Raw genomic sequence first — 19,425 nt, forward strand, 5'->3', positions numbered from 1 at the left:
GTCACTCATCGTCGTGTATCCGAGCTGGAGGCGACTAACGCTGGTTAGTGCCCTTTTTCTTCTCTTTGCCTTTGTTGTGGACTGTTTTACCTTCTGACCTCGTTTTGTTTGATTACTTCTTGCTAGGAATGACTCGGCAGATTACAATTCTTGAGGAAAAACATTCTCGAGATCAGGCTGAAATGGCTCAACGGTGCGCTGACTTCGAGGAGAAGTACTCTCAGAGCCAAACCGAATTAAATCAGGTCTCCGCTGCCTTGGATGACGCCAATGCCCTGAGTTCTTCTCTTCATGCTCGGCTTGACTCTGAAAAGGTAACTTACAAAACCGTGCCTTGTCTTGCTATGCTCTTATTACTTGCTTGGTTTCTGAAGGAGTTGATTTTTTGTTTGCAGGAAGAAAAACGCATCCTTGCTGCTTCTCGTGACAATCTAGACAGATTGTATCGTGATTCTAGCAACTCGCTGACCATCTTGGAGAGGAGTCACCGCTTTACAATGGAGGAACTGGACAATCAGCGTTGTAGGCTGCAAGAATCTGCGGACGAAGTGACCCGCCTTAAGCAATTGATATCAGCGAAGGATGCCACCATCAAAGAACTCCGAGCTTCCAAGAAATCCATTGCCCAGGAGTTAGAGGCCGCTCGGCTGGCTGTTAAAGTTGCCGAAGAAACTGCGGCTACTCTCAAAGCCCAGCGCGATAAAGCCATGGACAAGGCTATTCGTGCTGGACGAATCTTAATGAGGAGACCCGGCGTGGTTGTTCCTGAAGACATAAAGGCTGACGTGAATGCTGCCCCCGATTCCTCGAGTCGTCCTACTTCGTCGGTCGCTCCTGAAAAAGACATTGCGAAATAGGGAAACATTTTGCGTGCTCCGAGCGCGCGTTTAGCATGATCGAGTATTTGTTAGAAGACATCAGTTTATCATTCGAATGACATAATTACTCTCTTATTGTATCAGAATTTATTGGTTCGTAAATTTGTGGTAATGACGCATGATGATTATGAAATTTGTTGGCGGGATATGGAAGTCATCCCCTGAATTACATAGGCGCGAGTATGTTGCGCCGGCTTAAGCCACCACTGACTTTAGCCGATAGCTCCGTTAGTTGGGCATAGTGGTCACCCCGTGTTAAGTAAGCGTGAGCATGTTGCTCCGCTTTAAGTCGTTGCCGACTTAAGCCGATTGCTCCGTTTGTAGGGCATAGTGGTCACCCCGAGTTAAGTAAGCGTGAGCATGTTGCACCGCCTTAAGTCGTTGCCGACTTAAGCCGATTGCTCCGTTTGTAGGGCATAGTGGTCACCCCGAGTTAAGTAAGCGTGAGCATGTTGCACCGCCTTAAGTCGTTGCCGACTTAAGCCGATTGCTCCGTTTGTAGGGCATAGTGGTCACCCCAAGTTAAGTAAGCGTGAGCATGTTGCACCGCCTTAAGTCGTTGCCGACTTAAGCCGACTGCTCCGTTTGTAGGGCATAGTGGTCACCCCGAGTTAAGTAAGCGTGAGCATGTTGCACCGTCTTAAGTCGTTGTCGACTTAAGTCGATTGCTCCGTTTGTAGGGCATAGTGGTCACCCCGAGTTAAGTAAGTGTGAGCATGTTGCACCGCCTTAAGTCGTTGCCGACTTAAGCCGATTGCTCCGTTTGTAGGGCATAGTGGTCACCCCGAGTTAAGTAAGAATGCAAGTCAATCGTAAACGAGCCGAGTATCTTTGAAATATCTCTTTATTGATGACATATTTCCACTTTACAGAATACATTGTCGCCCCAGCAGTTTTGAAATACAGCTAGGGATAAAATTTTCTGAGGTGCTCTATGTTCCAGGAGTTCCCAACTTCTGTGCCATCCATCTGAGTGAGGCGATACGATCCAGGCCGAGTGACTTCTGCTACTATGAAGGGTCCTTCCCATAAGGGTGATAACTTGTGCCGTCCCTCTCCCGTTAGAATTCGGCGGAGGACGAGGTCTCCTACTGAAAAGAACCGTTGCCGCACAGCCTTGTCGTGATAGCGCCTTAGAGTCTGCTGGTACCGTGCTGATTGGATTACCGCATTCAGTCGTTCTTCCTCAAGTACATCAACGTCCTCCAGCCTGGTGGTCTCAGCTTCTGCTATGCTTTCGAAGATCAACCTTGGCGCCCCAAACTTGAGATCAGCAGGTAGCACTGCCTCCGACCCATAGACCATGAAGAAAGGAGTGTTTCCATGCAGGGCTCGGCTAGGTTGGGTTCTTAGGCTCCAAACAACATAAGGCAACTCTCTTATCCACTTTCCTGCGAATTTTTCATTCTTATCGAAGACCCTTTTCCTGAGTGCCTCCAATATCATTCCGTTGGCTCGCTCAACCTGCCCGTTGGCTCTTGGATGTGCTACAGATGCGTACTTGATATGAATGCTCTTTTGCTCGCAGAAGTCGAAGAATTCTGAACTGGTGAAGTTGGATCCTAAGTCAGTGATAATACTGTTTGGTATCCCGAATCTGAATATTATGTCTTGTATGAATTCTACGGCTTTAGCAGAGGTTAAAGAAGCAATGGGCTTGAACTCTATCCATTTAGTGAATTTGTCAATCGCCACCAATACATGAGTGTATCCCCCTTGAGCTTTCTTGAAAGGTCCAATCATATCCAGTCCCCAGCATGCGAAAGGCCAGGTTACTGGTATGGTCTGTAGTTGCTGTGCTGGCATGTGCTGTTGCTTTGACAAGTATTGGCAAGCTTCGCATCTCTGAACTAACTCGGCTGCATCGTTCTTCGCCGTCGGCCAATAGAATCCTGACCTGAAAACCTTTCCAACTAGTGTTCTGGATGCTGCATGTATTCCACATTGCCCTGCATGGACCTCCTCCAGAAGTTGCTTCCCAGTGGACGGGAGAACGCACTTCATGAGGATGCCTGATGCGCCCCTTCTGTACAATTCCTCCCTAATGAGTGTATAGTGAGCCGACTGTCTGGCAATGCGCTCTGCCGTGTTCTTGTCGTCTGGTTCTTCTTCATTCTTTATGTACTTAATAATCAGCCTTCTCCAGTCATCAGAGTCTGACTCGGGTTGATTTATGATGTTGCACTCTTCTGTTTGATCCATTGAGATACTCGGCTGCAGAATTTCTTGCACGAAGACTCCGGGTGGGACCTGAGTTCGACTGGATCCGAGCTTGGACAGTACATCGGCTGCTGTGTTCCGATCTCTTTCTATATGATGAAATTCCAGACCCTCGAATTTATCTTCCAGCTTTCGGACGGCAGCGCAGTATTTTCCCATTGAATCACTTGAACAATCCCATTCCTTGTTTATCTGGCTGATGACTACCAGAGAATCTCCGTATACCATCAATCTCTTGACGCCCAGTGATATGGCGATGTTCAATCCGTGTATCAAAGCTTCATACTCGACTGCGTTGTTAGAGGCCGGGAATAGCAACTGGAGGGCGTACTTGAGGTGTTCGCCTCCAGGTGCGGTGAAGAGAATCCCTGCTCCTGCTCCTTGCAGCTTCAACGAGCCATCAAAATACATTCGCCATACTTCTGCGGTTTCTGGATTATCCGGTACTTGCTGTTCTGTCCACTCTGATACGAAATCAACCAGTGCTTGAGTTTTGATGGCAGTGCGAGGTCGGAACTCGATGTCGTGGGATCCCAGCTCGCAAGCCCACTTGGCTATTCGACCAATGGCTTCCTTGTTGTGAAGAATATCCCCTATTGGAAAACCAGTGACTACTATGACTTTGTGGTCGTCAAAGTAGTGACGCAACTTGCGGGCAGTTAGAAGTACTGCGTATAATAGCTTCTGAACTTGAGGATACTTTTTCTTCGAGGGGCCTAGAACTTCACTGATGAAGTAGACGGGATGTTGTACTGGATAGGCATGTCCTTCTTCCACTCGCTCGACTACCAACGCGGTGCTTACCACGTGAGTCGTGCAAGAGATATACAGTAGCAAATCTTCGGCCGGTTGAGTCGACGTAGCTCGCCGGGGTGGTTTCAGTACTGGTGGTGTTGTCAAGAATTTCTTCAGTGTGTCTAGAGCTTCTTGTGCTTCTGAAGTCCATTGAAACTTATCCACCTTCTTGAGTAGCTTGTAAAATGGCAAACCTTTTTCTCCCAGCCTGGATATAAATCTGCTCAGAGCTGCCATACATCCAGTAAGTCGCTAAACCTTCTTTTGTGACCGAGGAGCTTCCATCTTCATGATAGCTTCAATCTTATCTGGATTAGCCTCAATTCCCCGGTGGCTGACGATAAACCCGAGCAACTTTCCTGCTGGTACCCCGAAAACACATTTTTCAGGATTGAGCTTCCATCTATATCTTCTCAGGCTGTTGAAAACCAGCTGTAAATCTTCGATGAAGTTTTCCGAACTCTCTGTTTTGATCACCACATCATCTACGTAAGCCTCCACACGCTTGCCCCAGTGATCGGCTAAGCATGTTTGAATGGCTCTCTGATAGGTCGCTCCAGCGTTTTTGAGGCCGAACGGCATGGAGGTATAACAGAAAGCACCAAACGGAGTGATGAACGCCGTTTTCTCCTCGTCTTCTTTTGCCAAACTAATCTGATGATACCCGGAATAGCAATCTAAGAAAGACAGCATAGAACATCCGGCGGTAGAGTCCACCACCTGATCTATCCTCGGGAGCCCGAAGGGATCCTTCGGACAGTGTTTGTTGAGATCAGTATAGTCGACGCACATGCGCCAATCCACTTTATTCTTTTTGAGTACAAGAACAGGGTTAGCTAACCACTCGGGGTGTAATACTTCTCTAATAAATCCAGCCGCAACCAAGCGAGCTAACTCGGCGCGAATGGCCTCTCTCTTGTCGGGCGTGAAACGACATAGCTTTTGCCGGATCGGCCTTGCCTGGGGATAAACCTTCAACTTGTGCTCGACCAGTTCTCTTGGGACTCCCGGCATATCCGCAGGTTGCCATGCGAATACATCTCGGTTATCTTGCAGGAACTGGACGAGCGCGCTTTCCTATTTGTCGTCCAAGCTAGAGCTGATGATGGCTGTCTTGCGCTCATCAGCGAACCCCAGGTTAATTCGCTTGGTTTCTTCAGTCGGCCGCATAGAGGTCGTGGCCTGAGCTTCGTTTGCCGGTACTGCGAGGTCCTCCTCAGGCTTGGAGTTCGCTAGTGTGGAGGGGACCGTTGACGGCTTGGTGGTGAGTGCTGCTTGGATGGCCACTCGGAAGCATTCTGCGGCGCCTTGGAAGTCAGCGTGCACAGTTATGATCCCTTGCGGTCCTGGCATCTTCAGTATCATGTATGTATAGTGCGGAATGACCATGAATTTGGCCAATCCCGGTCTTCCGATGATGGCGTTGTACCCGCAGTCGAAGTTCGCCACTTCAAACCTCAGGAACTCGGTTCTGTAGTTCTCCGGAGTTCCGAAGGTGACTGGCATGTAGATGTGTCCCAGCGGGTATTCTCCCTCCGTCGGCACGATGCCAAAGAAAGGAGTGTCCGACTTGTGGAGCTCTTTGAGGTGAGCCCCCAAGCCTTGGAGCGTCCGGGGGAAGGTGACGTTGATGCTGCTCCCCCCGTCCACTAGCACCTTCTTCACCCGCCTCTCTCGGATCACCGGATCGACGAGGAGCGGGTATTTGCCTGGATGGTCGAAGTTGAGCCATTGATCTTCCCGAGTGAAGGTGATCGGGTGTTCTGACCACCGGTATGGGGCGGGAGGACCGGTGGTCGCCACCAGTATCTGGCGGTCGTTGAGCTTTTGTTGTCTCTTGTTCTCCTGCGACCCATGTCCGCCGAAGATGACGTTGACCTCCCTGTCGACGCGTGGGAAAGCTCCTCCTCCTCCCTCCTCCGGCTGATGGGGTTGTCGTGGTTCATCCGGTCCTCCCCTTGGCGGAGGAGGAGGTAGAGGTTGGAAGGGTCGGCCATGCCCGACGGAGTGCTTGAAGTCCCGGCAGTTGCGAAGAGTGTGGCGCATGTCCTTGTGGTATGGGCACTGGGCGTCTAAGATGTCGTCCAGCGTGCGTTCACCTCCGCGAGGTCCTCCTCGGGCGCGAGAGGCAGGCGGTCCGGCGGCGTGTACTTCTTCGCGAGGCCTCTTCTCCCAGCGTTTGTCGGGTGGCTGGTTCACGTCGCGTCGCGGTGCTGCCGGTGCAGGCTTTGCTCCTCCGATGAGGTCCTGAGCTCGCTCGTCGGCGGTGATGTAGAGGTCGGCTTCCCGGAACAGCTCCTCGGAAGTAGTCGGCGCTTTCTGTAGTATGGCTCGGACAAAAGCCGAGTCGTTGGATCCTCTGTAGAAGTCTTCAATCACGGCCGCCTCCGTGACCTCGGGGATGCGATTTCTCATGGTCTGGAACCTTTTGAGGTACGACCGGAGAGTCTCATCCCCCCGACGCTTGATGGATTTGAGGTCCCACGGTTGCGCTGGCTTGTCGGAGAGGGACTGGAAGTTGGCGGTGAAACGTCGACTGAAGTCTCCCCAGTCGTCGATGCAATGTCGGGGTAGATGTCGTAGCCACTGTAGCGCATCTTGCCCAAGGACGATGGGCAGATACGCGGTCATAACGTCCTCAGATGCTCCGACAGCCCGAGCAGCGGTGGTGTAGACGGCTAGCCAACCCCCTGGATCCTGCTTAGGTTCATATTTGTCGACATTGGATACCTTGAAGTTGGAAGGCCATTGGATGGCCCTAAGGCGCGGAGTAAGAGCGGACACTCCGCACGTGTCCTCCTGTCGTCGGGGACGATGTCTGTCCCGGGGAGGGGAGTTGTGATTGTGGTTCCTCGACCGTCCCCGGGTGGTTCCGCCAGTTGAGGCCGTCGCCGACTCAGTCCTGGTGGCCTGGCTTTGAGTCGGGATGCCATGATCTCGGTCGTACTCCTCCCGACGGTGAATCTCGTTTTCATGCCGCTGTTCGCGTGAAGCATTGATGGAGCTTCGTGCATCTTGGCGACTGTTGATGGCGTGTCGTAGATCGTTCGGTGGGTGAGCGAGCGGTAGAAGATGGTTGGCTGCCTGGGTGAACAGGCGTCGGTATCCCTCGGCGTCGGGAGTCCGAGGAAGTCCATCAGCTATCCGAGCTAGTACCCCTCCGACTTCGCTTGGCGTGTTCATAGCTCGGGCGAAGTCGGGATTCAGGTTGCGTCCGAAGAGCGGATTCTCCCGGCGTTGCCTTGCGTCTTGCTCGGCCTGTTCCTGAGCCCGCCGGCGATCACGTCGTCGGGAGTTCCTTCGTTCTCTGAAGACGCGTTCTTCCGGAGTTTCTCCTATCTCCGAGTCCTCGTCTCGCGAGACAGGCTGCTCTGGATCCCGTTCTCCGGCCGCGTGATGTCGTCGAACGTTCCTGCGCCGGTTCCTCCGTCGGCGGGATTCTCGTTGAGGTGGCTCTTCTCCGGGCGCGGTCGGTTCGTCGTCAGAGACAGTGGGCGACTCCACTCTCCCGATGAAGAGGACATCGGGGTAGAATGATGCTGCTGTTGTGGCGACTTTCTTTCCGTTCTCCTTTGAGGCCAGAGGAACGGAAAGAACGACTTGCTTTTCCCTGGTCTCCTTCTTCCTCGTGATCCGTGTCCATTCTTTTGTCGAGGAAGTAGACAGCGGAGTTTTCCGGGTCAGCGAGCCCTTGGCCCCTGACTTTACGGAGACGATCTTTTTCCGAAGAGCTGGAGGTGGCGCCTTTCCGGCATTTTCGGAGTTCGTTGGAGGAGACTTCTTTTCCGGCGGATCCGCGATACGGTGTAGAATTCCCTCTTCATCCGCTACAGATGAGATTGTCCCGAAGCAGAATACGGATCCGGGACGCATGGTGATCTTGCTGTAGAAGGTGACGGCCATTGAGCTAGCTTGGATCGTCGACACACCCCCTACCTGGCGCGCCAGCTGTCGGTGTTTTGGGTCCGACCGCACACCCGGGGTTGCCCCTCAAGGTGTTTCTAGGAGTAGGACGGTGTCGACGACTGTAGCAAAATGGTTCGTGCCGATCACACGAGGGACAGTGGACAAGATTTACAGGTTCGGGCCGCTTAGAGATGCGTAACACCCTACGTCCTGGTGAGTATGTGAGCGTGGTTACAAGAGGGCTCTCTGGATTGAAGACACAGAGAGTTGTTGTGGGTGGCTAAGTAAGATAGGGTCGATCGTTCTGAAGGGGTGCCCCCTAGGCCTTATATACTCGACCGTGGGGCAGTACATGTGGATATGATAACAACAAGTAGTTAAAAGGTAGTGAACCTCTTGAGTTTATCCCTACGTAACCCTCGCCGACTTATCCTCGCATGGCTCCGTTGCATGGGGGCTTCAGTGCGGGAAAGTCGAGTCTCTGTTGCGATTTACTCGCTCGACGTTGTGGGCCATCCGGGCTTGCACCAATCTGGTATCACGTCGCTCTGCCTTGTTGGTTGTTTCTCCCCAGGCCCACGAAGGAATAACCTCATGATTTATTGGGCCCTTGGGCCTTTCGTGAGGTCTTTTACTCCTTTAGTGGACACGGGGGATATCTATCCCCCACACCAACAAGTCTGATCCTAATCCGATACAATTCTTAATTTTTATAGTGTAAAATTTAGAGCTCATTGTTACCTCTAGTTAGGAATAGATTGAAGTGGATTGGATAGAGATTAAATCTCTTGCTAGTCAAAATTTAATAAAAATAAATTTAATTCCCTTACTTTCCTTCGATCCCCATGCAGCCGAACAAGCACACATCGAGCGATAAACACCCATAAATATAATACTTCCTCCGTTATTAAATATATGATACTGTTAATTTTTTTGAAAAATTTGACGACTCATCTTATTCAAAATAATTATTTGAAAATGTAAAATTTCAAGTCATGCTCAAACAAACTTAAGTGATAAAACAAATCATAACAAAATAAATTATAATTCGTAATTTTCTGAATAAGATGAGCGGTCAAAGTTTTCTAAAAAATTCAACGATGTCATATATTTAAGAACGGAGTTAGTATTTAGAAGTCATGATACAATATTGCAATTTTGATTATTTTAAATATAAAAGAAAATTTGTTATCGTTGGAAGGCCTCTTTATTGGTGGGCCGCAGACCTACTAGTACTACTTTAGGTGCGTGCTAGCCGTCTGGATGGCCCAGGAACGGCGCACCGTGGAGTCCCTCTCTGATTTTTGGCGAGCAGAACATACCTGAGACGACAGGTAGAAGACGACTGACTGCCTCGAGCAGCAGAGATCAGGGAGGCCGAGGGCGGGATGACGATCCGGTTCGTGCTGTTCGTCAACAAGCAGGGCCAGACGCGGCTGGCGCAGTACTACGAGCACCTCTCCCTCGACGAGCGACGGGCCCTCGAGGGCGAGATCGTCCGCAAGTGCCTCGCCCGCACTGACCAGCAGGTTTGTCCGTCCGCACCGCCTCCTCGCCCCTCACCCCCGGCCGTCCTTCTTTCCCACGTCCCCTCCGCTTCTGCTCTCCCATTGATCGGCCCGGATCATCGCCCTCCTTTCCGGATCCACGAATCTGCTGGGTTTGTGTTGGATCGTCTTGGATCTGGATCGGGATGGGGGGTTTCCCTGCACTTCCGATTTTCTGAGACTACCGCTGCTTTTGTGTTGATGCAGTGTTCGTTTGTGGAGCACCGGAACTACAAGGTCGTTTACAGGCGCTACGCCTCCCTTTTCTTCCTCGTCGGCGTCGACAGCGATGAGGTGCGACCCTCTGGCATACCATTGCTATACCCTCATGACAATTTGACTGTGATTGCAAACTGTGGGTGAAGTCGATCCTCTGGCATACCATTGCTATACCGTGGTTTAGCTGCTGCAATCTATGTGTGCTCAACCGTAGTTGTGATAATAGTGGTTTGGCAGGAAACATTATCATGCAGAACCTGTGAACGACAAAGGTTACATAGACCTCAAATAAGTGATCTGTTTAGCCTACACCTTTCGACTATGGTACTATACATAGTGACAAGGTTCCCGGAACGTTGGGAACGAGGAACGGGAACGAGGAACGCGGTACGTCTGTTAAAGCAACATGGAACGTTGAGGGGTATACAGCTGATCGACGTTCATTCGATGCGTGGAACGTGTTCCCAACGATTTCGGAACGAAGTTAGGGAACGATTGTAATGGAACAGGGAACGATGCGTAATTAAAACAAGCAATGACACATACATAATATATAATATATGTATATATAACTGATAATGATGGGATCCCGATAATGATAAGTCATAGTGTCTTAGCTTATTTATTTATATATATATATATATATAACGGTAACAATAATTACTTTCTTGCAAAGCCTAGATAGAAGAGTCTTCTGGATCAATGTCCCATTTAGCATGTGCGCCATGTTTGTAGCCATCTGTTGATCTTGACAAAAGTCGCAAATTGGATGTCTCGTACCAGTAGCCGCAGCCCCATCTTCGTCACCGCTGTCTGCGTCTGCACCACCATCTTGGATATCTACAGGCACCTCTTGGACGACTTGCACATCATCATCTTCTAATTCATCTGCACACTTTCTTTTGCTTGAAGAACCGAAAACCATGTTTGAAGTTTGAGTTGTGCTTGGCTCTGTGGATTATTTAAATAACAGCGGACCAGCCACCAGCTACGCGTGGACGGTGGGCCACCAGCCAGTACGCGGCTCCGCCGCGCCGCTATCCCTTCCTACGCGCCGCTATCCCTTCCTCTTCTCTAACCCACTGCAACGCGCCGCTATTCATCTTCCTACGCGGCTCCCTGCGACCCACTGCAACGCGGCGGCGCGATTCCTCTTCCACGGGCGACGCGGCGCTCGATTCCTCTTCCACGGGCGGACTGCAACGACGCGGCGCTTGATTCCTCTTCCACGGGCGGCCTGCAACGCCGCGGCGCGCGATTCGTCTTCGTCTTCCCCACTGCGCGAAGTCGCGAACGGTCAGTCACCCAGTCCAGTCGAATCCTCTTCCCTTCCTCTTCCCCTTCCTCTTCCCTTCCTCTTCCCCTTCCTCTTCCACGCGGCTATCCTCTTCCCAGCGCGACACAACGTCCGGCGGTCGGGCGGCGCATCATCCCAGCGCGTCCCACTCCCAGCGCGGCGGCCGGACGACGGCAGCGCGGCGGCACGGCCTCCTCAAGGTAAGCGTTCCTATCTTAGGTATACGACGTTCCGCTAGCGTTTCTTGGAATGTTCCCCATCGTTCCCGTTCCTCGTTTCGGGACGAAGTTCCCGGAACGCGGAACGCGCCATCGTTCCACATTCCCTGTCACTAAGGTACTATACTACTATTATTCTTGTGCAAGTCTGAATTCGCTCACTCTACTGTTACCATCTTCTATCAATGAATCCGAATTATTTGTCACAGATCAAGCAACATTTAATATTATAAACAGCCCTCCGAAAGTGTTTTTTCTTGATGCTATGGATTTAACTTCTGTTCGTATATTTTTTTCATGTAAGAAATTATTAGTTTACTATGCAATTGGGTTTATTAGGGATGATAGTTGGTACAAAGATCTCAATGGAATTACCTTTCATGGGATTTTTATAGCTTCACTGTTCTGACTAACATGTCCTTGATGTCACCATTTCTTAGGGGCTTAGGGCTACTCTTTTGTGTCACTGTACATAAGGTTAATCAAGGGTATTAGTCCTACCAAACTAATATTCATGAGTACTTTTGACAAACTTACCATATTCTTTTCCTAATAATCTCTGGGACATTCTGTGGTACTGTTATAGTTATGCAAGTCTTAGTTTACTGGATACACGCTTATCATCCTTTCTTAGCTAAGCCAAGTTTGTCATGGATGATTTGGTCTTGAAGGCAATTAGTATGCCTTAACTAGGGACACAATGAGAGTGCTAAGAGACTTTTCTGTGAAGACGTAGATGCATGGCTAGATATATGCCTATTAGTGAGAAGCTTTCATAGGGGAGAGAGTTATCGAGAATTGTCTGAGAGGAACAACAAGGATTTCTTTGAACCGATCTGGTTTCATGTCTAGAAGGTCAACTATGGAAGCCATTTTTCTTAAAAAGATAAGTGATGGAGCAGTATAGTAAGAAAAATGACCTACACATGGTTCTCATTGAATTGGAGAAGGGTTATGATGAAATACCAAAGAATGTTATGTGGTGGTCTTTGGACAAACATAAAGTTTTAACGAAGTACATTGGACTCATTAAGGACATGTACAACAATGTTGGGACTAGTGTTCGAACAAGTGATGGAGACACAAATGATTTTCCGATTAGAGTAGGACTAAATCAAGCTTTGAGCCCTTACCTTTTTGCCTTTGTGATGATTAAGGTCACAAGGGGACACACAAGGGAATATCCCTTGGTATATGCTTTTTATGGACAATGTAGTACTAGTTCACGAATGTCAGACGTGAGTAAATAGGAAACTAGAGTTATGGCAGGACACTCTAGAGTCCAAAGGTTTTAGATTGAGTAGAACTAAAACCAAATACATGAGATGTGACTTCGACACTATTGCACATAAGAAATGAAATGTTAGTTTGGAAGGTCAAGTAGTGCCTAGAGGATACCTTTTGGTATTTAGGATCAATATTACAAAGAGATGGGGAGATTGATGAAGATGTTAGCCATAGAATCAAAGTAGAGTGGATGAAGTGCCATCAAGCATTTGGCATTAGGGTACCACAAAAGCTAGAAGGCAAGTTTTGTAGGACGGCGAGTAGACCTGCTATATTGTGTGGTGCAGAATGTTGGTCTAACAAAATACATCATGTTTAGCAGATAAGTCTTGCGGAAATGTGCATGTTGTGTTGGATTTGTGGTCGTACAAGAAATGATTAAGTCCGGAATGAACATATACACGATAGGCTAGGGGTAGCATCCGTTGAAGAAAAGCTTGTCCAACATCGATTGAGATGGTTTGGACATGTCTAATGGAGACCTCTAGAGACACTAATGTGTAGTGGGATCCTATCAGCGCCCAAAGAAGGCCATACCCTCGATTGCTTTCAAGACACACTCAGGGATACCGGCTTGGGAACTGACTTTAGGACCTATCATGATGGGACCACCACACCTGGGGCCTAGAGTTGTAGGAAACTACCCTAGGCTTGGTACAGGGAGAGGCCCTACTCTAAATAACATTATATAGAAGTATCCAGATGAGTTAGCTTAGCTCTTAGAAGGTTTGGTGGCCTTCTAGCCTCCCTACACGCTATGAGGCTTCGGCCCCTTAGGACCTCTATGGTTAAAATATTCTAAGTCTCCAAGCACCTTGTGCCGCAGGCAACTGACTAGAGAATAAGTCCTCAGGGCCCCTGTGCCCTAGGGCACCCACAAGGCTTTGTCCTTGGGGCATCTCGTGCCCTGGACGCTTGTAAGCATAAGACCATGGGTCTTCTCGTGTTCTGGGGCACTTGTAAGCCTAACTCTTTGGGGGCACTTATAATCCTAAGTCCTCGGGGCAGTTATAAGCCCAAGTCCTCGAGCCCATCATGTCTCAGGACACTTGTAAGTATAAGTCCTTGGGGACCCTAGTGTCCGAGGGTAATAAAGTAACAGGTGCTCGGGGCAGCCTGTCCCTCGAACACTAACGACACTTAGTTGTTGGCGCCCTCCATTGGCCTCGAGGTCCCTAGAATCACTGACCTCGTACTGCTAGGGTGACTGGGCCCCACGGCTCCCGAAGGTGCTAAGGGCTCAGGGCAGTTAAATGTAATCTATCACATGAAAAAGGATGTGACGAGTCCATTGGGGACGGTACGACCCTAAGAGATAAAGCCCACACCTAGGTGACCGAGGATAAGTCCATAGCGAAAGCTTAATGGATAAGTCTTGGGTACAACATATTAATTATGTGATTGGCGACATTACAAGCCTAACAAGCGTGTTGCGGCACGACTTAGGTTGCAGGGCACTGAAGATCGCTATAATGTATGAGCATCAATCCTGTAGGCACGCGTGCATAGGGATGGCAATGGGGAATTCCCCGTCGGGTTTTAGCTCCCCATTCCCGTCCCCGCGACGAAAAACTTCTTCCGCGGGGATCCCTACGAATGCTTTCGGGGACATTTCTTTCCCATCCCCGTTCCCCGCGGGGATAAATCCCCATCCCCACTTAAATTGCAATCATGATGTACTTCCTTTGTTATTATTGCAAAACATTATCAGATGTAAAAAATCATTAAGTGCACATCAAAATAAACACATTTGTACAACGAGTGATCTCTTAACAAGGTAATTATTTATTTCTATCATTAACTATTAAATGAAAATATCGTCACATGTAAGTTTAACAGGTCCCCGCGGGGAACGGGGATGGGAAATGCTTCCACATCCCCGTTTACCCGCTGGGGGAGATATTTTCCTCGTTTACATCTCCATGGGGAAAAATTTCCCCATCTCCATCTCCTAATGGAAGAATTCCCCGCAGGGAATCGGGGATCGGGGCCCCATTGCCGTCTCTACGCGTGCACATGCGAAGTGTACCATGATCCATGAAATACAAATAACTGCAAAAGGCTACATTGGCTACCAATTGCACTGTACTAGGCAACGCGAGCCCCAGTACTATATATGCAACTTATCATACTTGCCCCTTCGACTCGTATGGCGATCACCTTAGGAAGGAACTATTGCAGATAAGGAGAACAATAAGGGTCCCAAATACTGCATTAAATGTGACTGATGATCTTGCAATCACGCCTTCACCCTGACATGCTCTTAGACTGTAGGTGTATTCTCTGCCATTGTGCATGCGTGTTGTCGCACTAAAAGTACAAGGAATGGTAAAATCACTATAGCCATGACTATGTAGTATGACTATACTTTTACATATTAAAAGTACAAGGAACCATACTAAGCTCTTATCACGACGTACCAACTCCATTAAGGTACTTGTCCTCACTGATTAGGCCCTCATGAGGTCACCTTAACAGGATGATTAACACAGGCGCATCCCTCGCGAATGTTGCATGACTACAATGTATAGGGTCTACACTCTATAGTCATGTAGGTACAAGGCTGCGATGATACAGGGGTAGTTGGCTCGATGATACGTAGGGCCCACAAGTTGAACACACGTGTAAGCTCTACCACTCCCTTGAACTATAAAAGCGAGCAGATGAACAACATTTAAGGGGATTCAGTGGAGGATTCATTCTAGGTCCAACATCTCGACTCCAACGAAAAACAGACATATCATAGGGCAAGCAACACATATAGAGACAAGTAGAGTGATCTTGGCTTAAGTTCTCCCTGGTTGTGTAACTTGTCCCTCCGAAGCAAATACATCCACCAAGGAGGACGTAGGGTATTACGCTACCGCGGCCTGAACCTCTATAAAAATCTATATTAAGGCTTTGATGTCATGACTTCATGGACGTATTATATGGTGCTACGACTTATGTTATGCTTCCCTTGCTATCTTTTGTTTGGTCCCCTTGGTACCCTAATGTTGTTCCGACTTATAGTAAGGGGAAGAGAAGTAGGGGAACACCGAATTGACATGGGAAGAGGTAGTAAAAGGAGACTTGAGAAGATGAAATATAGCCAAAATTTAGCCTTGAATAGGAGCGCATGGAAAACAGTTATCCAGGTGTCTGAACCTTGACTTGTGGTTTATGTTAGGTTTCAACTTTAGCCTACGTTAACTTGCATGAAACTAAAAGGCTTTGTTGTTGTACTACTCTTATCATCCTTTCTTTACAATTTTTGAATTATTTATTGCCTATCAAGCAATATTTCATAGGTCAATTTAAGACATGTCCTGATTTGGAAACAAAGTTAAGCTTTGCAATTTTTGACCAACAACAGTTGTCTGAATTATTTAATAGTGTAGAGCAATGTTTTCGAGTCGAGTCATGCAGCTACTGACTAGTAGACTAGTCGAGACTAGGACAGACTAGTCGAACATAAGTTGGTGATTACATTTTTATAACTTTCTATATATGCTAAGACTAAAAACATGATGGAACACTAAAAAATACCTTGTTTCGTATATTTTCATCCATCTCCATCTTCTATAATATATCATTAAATATTGAATATAGTCTTGTAGCAAGTCTTCTATCGTTCTCTCTGGTTTCAAAGAACTTGTTTGGATTCAAAAACAAAGTTGCTCTATATAGATTGGTATCCATCTGACTGTCCCACCTCTTATCAACAATAGAAATTACTTCATCCATTATTGTTCTTTGTGCTCCAAAGCTTTTTTGATGCTCTTTTTTGCATGGTCCATGGTTGCCCACATTTCAGCAATTGCTGTTCTCTCATCACCATCAAGTATCCTCAAGAATATTAGAATATATTGTGAAGCTCTTATGCAATCTTCTACTGCTTGCCAAAATGCAACAAAGTGACAAACACATGCATTTCCTACTTCAGTGTTCTTCAATTTGCTGCTCTCACACCATTCATTACTAACAAGGAAAGCTTTCAACCTTTGTCTTTGTTTCCACATATTAGCCAATGTAAAGATGATGCAAACAGAGTAGTTGCATGCCTCACAAGATCTCTATCATTTGTCTTGGTCCTCATCAAGTCATGAATCATTCCATATACATAGATAAATAAGGTAGAAAACTTGTCCAATAGCATCCTACCTACTAGGGTTGAGATGGGTGGGTGGGCTCACATTTTTATACCTGGGCCCAAATAAGTTGCCCGACTCAACTGCTGCGACTAGTCGACGAGTCGAGCGACTACTAGAGAAAGTCGAGTCGTTCAGATCGACTATCACCTCTGCAACAACCTCTCGACTAGTCGTCTACTAGTCGCCTGACTTTAAAACCTTGGTGTAGAGTTGAATGAATACTTGAATATATTTTTATATTAAAAGGATTGTTAAATTGATATTAATTCTGTAGCAATTGACACTATTGCTAATAATTTTAAGGTCAAATTTAGTTGACAAGACTTGTTTAAGATGGAGTGAGTTTATATTTGTTCAATAAAAAAATTGGCGTGCAATGGGATTTAGTAGGGATTGATCTGCAGGCCCAGTAGTCAGTAGGTATGGAGATCTCAACCAAATCACCAGAGAAGGCTTCTACCGAGTTATCCTTTGATGGCAGCATTTGCTACGGATATGTTTTCGTTAGTTCATTAGTTATGAAATATACAAATATCTCATTGAATGGATTTCTGTCTGATAATATATCGTCACTTGCATATGCAAATCAGTGCTACAGGATTTTTAATGTTTTGTTGCAATTCGACTGCATTGCAGTGTTTTTTTTTCAAGCTGTCAAGCACTGCTAGATGCATCTTCTCACAAATTTCAATGAGTGCCTCTGGATTTGTAACTTCTGTTGCAATCTAACTGCATTCCATTTTTTGAAGTCGTCAAGGGTTACTGGATAGTAGATGCATCTTCCATTACTTCTTTAGGCATCTCCTCCCTCTGATACAAATATATTAACAATACATCCATTTTGCAGAATGAGTTAGCTATCCTTGAATTCATACATCTTCTGGTGGAAACTATGGATCGCCACTTCGGCAATGTGGTAAGCTTATGTGATCCCAAGAGTTTTTCTCTCAGCTATTAGCATTGTAAAAATATTTATGTGAGTAGTGCTGATGCTGCTTTTCTTTTATTTTTTCATCCCTTTTGGCCAGTGCGAGCTCGATATCATGTTCCATCTGGAGAAAGTGCACTTCATGTTGGAAGAGATGGTGATGAATGGTTGCATTGTGGAGACAAGTAAACAGAACATCTTGGCACCAATACAACTTATGGAGAAAACTTCCTAAAATAGTGATATCCATTTGTGTAGTTTTACATCCACTTCTTAGCACATTTGCCTGTCTGCCCCTTTCCATAAAATTTCCCTCTGTATGTGAGAGTGCAAAACAATCTCTGTAACCATGGAGTATTGAATTGACCTGATTGTGTGCTTTCAGATATTCCTGTGATCCTCTTTTCATGTATGCATTCGATTTGCTCACATATGTATAAAAGGTGTATTATCTTAAGAAAAGCTGATTTATCTAAAATGTAATTTATCGACATATTTATATGTATTTTGTTGCAGATAATTTGAATAGTATGATCAAAGGTGAGTATTTGGGGTCATGCTGAATGATCATTAGAACTGACTATACAGAGCATTTTATTACGAGAACGTATCATTTTGTTACGAGAACATATCTGGTGCACATGAGTGTTTAGTGCACATGCGGTGCACATGAACTATCAAAGTTCACAATTTTTTTTGAAAAATTCATATATATTCTTTCTACTTTATTCTAATTATATACAAAATTTTAGGTTCAAATCTGTATCACATAAAGTGTAATAAAAGACAATTTTTGACAAATTTAAATTAGAAAATCGGCTAAAATGTTTTTTTGTTACAGTTAAAGTATAACGAATTTGAACCTAAAATTTTGTATATAATTGGGGTATGGTGGAAAGAATATGTATGATTTTTAATTTTTTTATAAACTTTGTTAATTCATGTGTACCATATGTACATCAAACATTTGTATGTACCAGATATGTTCTCTTTTGTTATGACTATGTGATAATCGTTAGTCTGCAAACCTGTAGTAGCTACCACATTGTCGTTTTTAGTTTACTTGTTCATTAGAAAGGATGTCTGAAATTTCTCGTCCTGTGATAACTATAGGTAATGTTAATTTCCGGAATACTGTGATATACGTAGCTATATTATGCGTATACAAGCGCAAGTATCTCTTTTATGGTTTTACCTATATATTCATACATTTTTTGGTCGTGTCCTTTCCCCCCTAGGCTTAATAGTTATTGTTGAATCAATCAGGTGCTTAATTTGAATTATCTTCTTTTTGTGTAAGACGTTATATTTTGATAACTAACTGGAGTAAAAGCTAATGCTGTATGGTAATTGCTGGTAAACACAAACACATCTCAGTTGGCTTTCACTACATGTGAAACGTTTCAATTCCATAAATAAAAGCACCATGGATATTACTTACAATTGCTGAAAATGAAATTTTCCTTCGCATAACAAAGAATGTGCAAGATCGTTATAGTATTGCTCTTCGGCATCATTAGCACAATATATTATGGTAACAAAATTTTCCTTTATGACGGCATGATCATGGTCGTTAATGAGTTCATTTGAGGGGGCACCAAATGTTGGCGACCTATTGAAATTCTGAAAGAATGACAATAGGGCAACATGGTTAACTTGTTAGACCATTCTCCTCTCTTGAAGCAATTGGATAGGAGATGGTATAATGAGGGTTTGAGGCTATCCTTTTACAATATATGCATGACAAGTCTTTACTCAAATATGATTATTTAGCTTTATTCTAACGAAGACTTGATATCGTGAGATTAGCTAATAGTTTGAGACAGTTATTTAATATGAACTATATAAACTTCATATATTCATGGGCATCGAATGATTATTCTCAAAACATAAGTTTCGATATTGAAATTATACCTTTAGAAGTTATCTACAAATACAACTACAACAAGCGTGGTTTCAACAAATGGTCAACCCCTCTAGCGGTTGCACTGTTCACC

The 19,425-nt window shown here is 46.1% G+C and overlaps 1 protein-coding gene across 1 annotated transcript; it reads left to right on the forward strand.

Annotated features, from left to right (window-relative positions):
- Positions 1-9,056: 9,056 nt before the first annotated feature.
- LOC100285322 (uncharacterized) lies at positions 9,057-17,812 on the forward strand. Its single transcript, NM_001158215.1, is given in 4 exon segments — positions 9,057-9,328; positions 9,554-9,640; positions 17,348-17,416; positions 17,529-17,812. Coding segments are annotated over 4 exon segments (432 nt in total). The 5' UTR covers positions 9,057-9,187; the 3' UTR covers positions 17,664-17,812.
- Positions 17,813-19,425: the final 1,613 nt, after the last annotated feature.

Source organism: Zea mays, chromosome 4 (genome assembly GCF_902167145.1).
Source record: "Zea mays cultivar B73 chromosome 4, Zm-B73-REFERENCE-NAM-5.0, whole genome shotgun sequence".
In the NCBI taxonomy this organism is placed as follows: Eukaryota; Viridiplantae; Streptophyta; class Magnoliopsida; order Poales; family Poaceae; genus Zea; species Zea mays.